Source organism: Sinocyclocheilus rhinocerous, unplaced genomic scaffold (genome assembly GCF_001515625.1).
Source record: "Sinocyclocheilus rhinocerous isolate Xijiao unplaced genomic scaffold, SAMN03320098_v1.1 scaffold97, whole genome shotgun sequence".
NCBI lineage: Eukaryota > Metazoa > Chordata > Actinopteri > Cypriniformes > Cyprinidae > Sinocyclocheilus > Sinocyclocheilus rhinocerous.
Window position 1 is genome coordinate 791501 of NW_015666183.1, and position 4860 is coordinate 796360.

The 4860-nt window shown below is 35.2% G+C and overlaps 1 protein-coding gene across 2 annotated transcripts in view; it reads left to right on the forward strand.

Annotated features, from left to right (window-relative positions):
- Window positions 1–1393: 1393 nt before the first annotated feature.
- The window catches only part of LOC107732090 (uncharacterized), a 16151-nt gene continuing 12684 nt past the window's right edge, over window positions 1394–4860 (forward strand). For both annotated transcript variants that reach the window (XM_016543337.1, XM_016543336.1), the window contains exons 1-4: window positions 1394–1535; window positions 3646–3752; window positions 3977–4110; window positions 4324–4484. In XM_016543337.1, the coding sequence (XP_016398823.1) occupies window positions 1521–1535; window positions 3646–3752; window positions 3977–4110; window positions 4324–4484 (417 nt within the window). In that variant the 5' untranslated portion in view covers window positions 1394–1520. The remainder of the gene's footprint in view (window positions 1536–3645; window positions 3753–3976; window positions 4111–4323; window positions 4485–4860) is intronic.

The window sequence follows — 4860 nt, forward strand, 5'->3', positions numbered from 1 at the left end:
TAACATATTGTATATATATATATATATATATATATATATAAACGGGTGTCTGTATTCAACTACTATATATAAACGATGTCACTGGAAGACTTCTGCTTTAGTTCCTCTTCTTTGCGCTGAGTATTTTCCCCGTGGATGTCACGTGGCAGTGGGTTTTATGATTAAGTCGGTGCACTCGAGAGTCTGACAGCAGTCCAGCGACCACGACTCACACAAAAGAGCAGACGGGACGCAAGCAGACGGCTTCATCACTACAGAACGCCGTTTTCTCAGCCCGTGTTCATTTAAGATTTCTCAGTTTAAAGTTATTTTTCCTGAGAGCTTAGCGCGAGCTAACCGATCACCCACGACGACGTGCTTGCAATCCAGTCAGAAAATCACTTCTTATGCACCAGGACACTTTATACGTGGTCGATATGAGCAAAGTGTCTGATGTTGCTCACAGTCTGCTCGTATCTGAGTGTTTAAAACACTAAACATGTCTGAAATGTCCTACCTCAGCCGATCTCCCCTCCTCACTGATGATGAGCCACATCTGACCCGCGCGCGTGCGTGTCATACAGATTTCGACTGGGAAACTCCTTCCCTTTTCAGAAAAAAAGGTTCAACAGGCTTTTATTTACGCTGTATGCATGGATGCACACGTCAAAAGAGATGCACGTATCAAATGCATGAATCTAACCCAATTTCGAATCATTTCCGAAAGCTAACCTTTTATTTTACTTTTGCAACCTTTTATATTACTGATTATATTACTTCTATATTACTGAAACGATAAAAGCGCAATGACAAGATTTAATAGCAAGGAGCATGATGCTTAAAATTTCGCATCAGAATTCGGTAGACGTTATATACAAACAACTATAAACAACTAACTTTAATTTATGAGAACCCTTTATTTTTCACACAAACTGTAGTGTAAAATTGTAATGTTGCAAACCCCATAAGAAATTAATAGAAAATAAAATGTCTAGTATAAAATTAAGTTTCACTTCCTAGGTTGATATTTCTAAATATTAAGCACCTCTTTCACTAACCATTTGTTGGAGAAGAGAAAAAAAAATCTTATTTTATTATTATATTTTACTTATTTTAGTTGCATGCCTTTTGTTCCAAACATGGCCAAATATGACATCTGCCGGCCAATAACACTTATTGCATCCCAAAAATGAAACAAAACCCACAGCAAAAGAAATTAGCTCTTTTTTTTTGTAGACAAACGATAATTGTGTTTCGTTAAGTGACCGTCTGAAATTAACGCTTCAGTAAATGTTTATGAACTCCAATGGGTAGAGACGCGCCTGCTCCTTTAAATACTTCCGGGCGAGCTGTGATTGACAGTCCTTAAGGGGCGTTTCCAGCTGTCGGTCATCCAATCAGCGTCGAGCAAACAGTCTAGACGGAACAGAACCCGTGACGTATACGGTCACCATTCTACTGTGCGGGCAATCAATAAACACCTTCTGCAAAGTGACAACAAACCCATATATCCAGCATTTTTGAGGATATTAAATACAGTTATGGACTCCACAGCGGTAAGCGATTATGGTTAATCGGAATCGGCCATAATGTTTTTATAAAGCTTATTGCATTGCTATATTAGCTTGCCGACATGGATAAAACATGATAAACTGTGACAAGTGCATTAAGTTTCTATAGTCCAGCATAATGCACAACCTTTTATTATTGTCTCGTGAAGCTTTTAGTTATACAGTCATTGTTACTGTAACTCTTTAAGATAACAAGGAAATGTACAGTAGGCCTAAGTCAGAAGGAAAGCCCCTTGATACCTTCATTGCAAACAATATGAGTGATTTTACATGCATGTTCATTGCGGTCTCAAATATATATAAAATGATATCAGATGCAATCAAATAATATAAACGATTCACCTTTTAAGTGTTTTGAGTGTTCTTCAGACAGTTAAAACTGAATTGACTTGGCCTACTTGCACTGGGCAACATGGTTAGATTGAAATAAAAATAATAAGGAAATTAATCATAAGTAAATGTGAACCTGGACCACAAAACCAGTCATAAGTAGCACGGGTATATTTGTAGCAATAGCCAAAAATACATTGAATGGGTCAAAATGATTGATTTTTCTTTTATGCCAAAAATCATTAGGATATTAACTAAAGATCATGTTCCATGAAGATATTTTGTAAATTTCCTACTGTAAATATATTAAAACTTAATGTTTGATTAGTAATATGCATTACTAAGAACTTCATTTGGACAACTTTAAAGGCGGTTTTCTCAACATTTTGATTTTTTTGCACCCTCAGATTCCAGATTTTCAAATAGTTGTATCTCAGCTAAATATTGTCCTATCCTAACAAACCATACATCAATGGAAAGCTTATTTATTCAGCTTCCAGATGATGTATAAATCTCAGTTTTGAAAAAATGACCCTTATGACTGGTTTTGTGGTCCAGGGTCACAAATGTGAACTAATGCATGCTCTTATTGTTCAAGGGATAGCAGCTTTTGTAACCTAAATCAAATGGAAATACTACTTTTATACAAATATTGCACTTGTATCAAATATGGCACTATTGCTATCCCACAAGAGTTCATAAACAGAAAAACAAACCAAACTGTATCAAGGTAAAGTCCACTGTGATATAATGTGAAATCTGTGGTGACAGCATTAGTACAGTGTGCATGCTATGATGATGTGAAGTGTTGATGTTTGTTCTGAGGATGTGTTGTCACCTTTACATGTTAAAAGGACTTTATTTTTCAGCCTTTTATTTGCGCTGATTCCATGTGCATATTTTACTTAGATGAATAAAATACACACATTTATTTAATGCATTTTAAGTTTCTCTGGATAAAGGCATCAGCCAAATGCCTAAATGTAAATGACTACATTAAAGCAGACTGCTGGGTTGAAACATTCTACCCTTATGAAGAAGTACTGTAGTGATGCCATGATACTGTATGCAATACCATGGTACTTTGATATGTACATAGATACAGTACATACATACTTTAAGTGTGTACATTTGGATTGTACATAACACATACAGTACTATGCATATTCAGTACACCTACTCTTTATTATTACTGGGTTTTATAATGATAGTAAAGTCATTAAAACATTGAAATAACACAAATGGAAGTACAATCTTATGAAAAGTAATTTTTATATTAAATATATGTATATATATATAGTATCTCACAGAAGTGAGTACACCCCTCACATTTTTGTAAATATTTTATTATATCTTTTCATGTGATAATTATATAAAAATAATAACTATATGTATAGTATTTATATAGAGAATTATATATATATATAGAATTGTTGTTGTTGTTATTATTATTAAATTCATCCATTTAAATTTATTTTTAGTTAAAAAAATCTGAAATTACACTAATGGAAGTATGGAAATATCATCACCAAAAATGTGAAATCAAATGATCTCATTCAAGCAAAGTCTCCTTTCTTTGGACTCAATTTGTGTTTGTCTACAAAGCCAATTTTAAGCATTTAAACAACGAGTCTTAAGAGGTTTTTAAGATGATGAGAAACAAATTTAAGTGTGTCAAAACCTTTGAGTAGTACACGTGGTACTAAATGTTTTGGTATGCCACAGAATACCTTTGCGTTGGAGCTCAGATTGTGGTGTTTTCTAGACCATAGGGGGGTTCATCAGCACCCTCACTGAGATGGGCTTCAGTGAGGATCAGATACAGGCGGCGACACAGGCCGGATTCTTCTCTGTACCAGAAGCGGCTGAATGGTAAATGTTTTTATGGATGAAAATAATAAAATAAGCTTTATAAATTATCCTTGACTTTTTCCCAAGAGAAAAAAAGTGTGACCAGTTATGTAAAAGCGCAGGCTAGTCATAGACCTGTCTGGTTATATTCAATGGCTTTAGGGAATATTTAAAGTGTTATTAGACAGCATTGTGATTGTTTATTAAGCATCAGCCCTCTCGTTATTCTCACATTTGCTCTGAAGGCTTTTGCAGGGTGGGAGTCCACGGCATAAACTAGTCAAGCAGCCTTCAGGTCCTTTAGAGACGGCGTTTTCTGCATTCAACCCTCCCAAAGATGCTCTCTGCGCTAACAACAACTCACAGTCTGAAGCAACAGGTACAAACAGCACAGTTTGTTCATTTACTCATTTGCATGACACAAACAGACTTCTTTCACAAGAGTGTTCATTCTTCTGGGAAGGAAAATGTGATTTACTGTACAAATAAACTAGCATGTGACTCACAGGTCATGTGTGCTGCAGATCATTAGCAGAATGTTAATACTGGAATCTGAAGTGTTATGCAATACAGAAGAATTTTCTGCTTTTAGGTCCTTCATTGGTCTTGGCACCTCCTTCTGTGAACGCTCCCACGGCAAAAGAGCATCCACCCCTGGAAACACGGATCAAGCAGGATAAGAGTAATTTCCACGAGCAGCAGAGGCAGCGAGTGGCTCAAGAGGCGTGGGCAGAAAGGAGACAGAAGAAGCAGGTGAATCAGTGAAAGGGTTCATGTTCTTACAATAAAGCTCCATAAGCAAGGGTTGCTTCACTCAAAAATGAATCTACTCACGCCCATGTCATTTCATGATTTCTTCTGTGGAACACAAAATCTGTTCTTTTAAATACAACCAAATTGATGACCAATAGCTGTTTAAAAAGGTTGGTTAAAATATTATTAATTATTTTAAAATAAAATAAAAAACATTTTTTTCTTTTTTGTGCTATTAAAAGACAATATACTATATATATAGAGAGAGGAAAAATACTTTAAAATATAATTAATGAATGTGATAGCTCTCTCTCTCTCATATATATATATATATATATATATATATATATATATTAGAGCTGCACGATAAATAGCA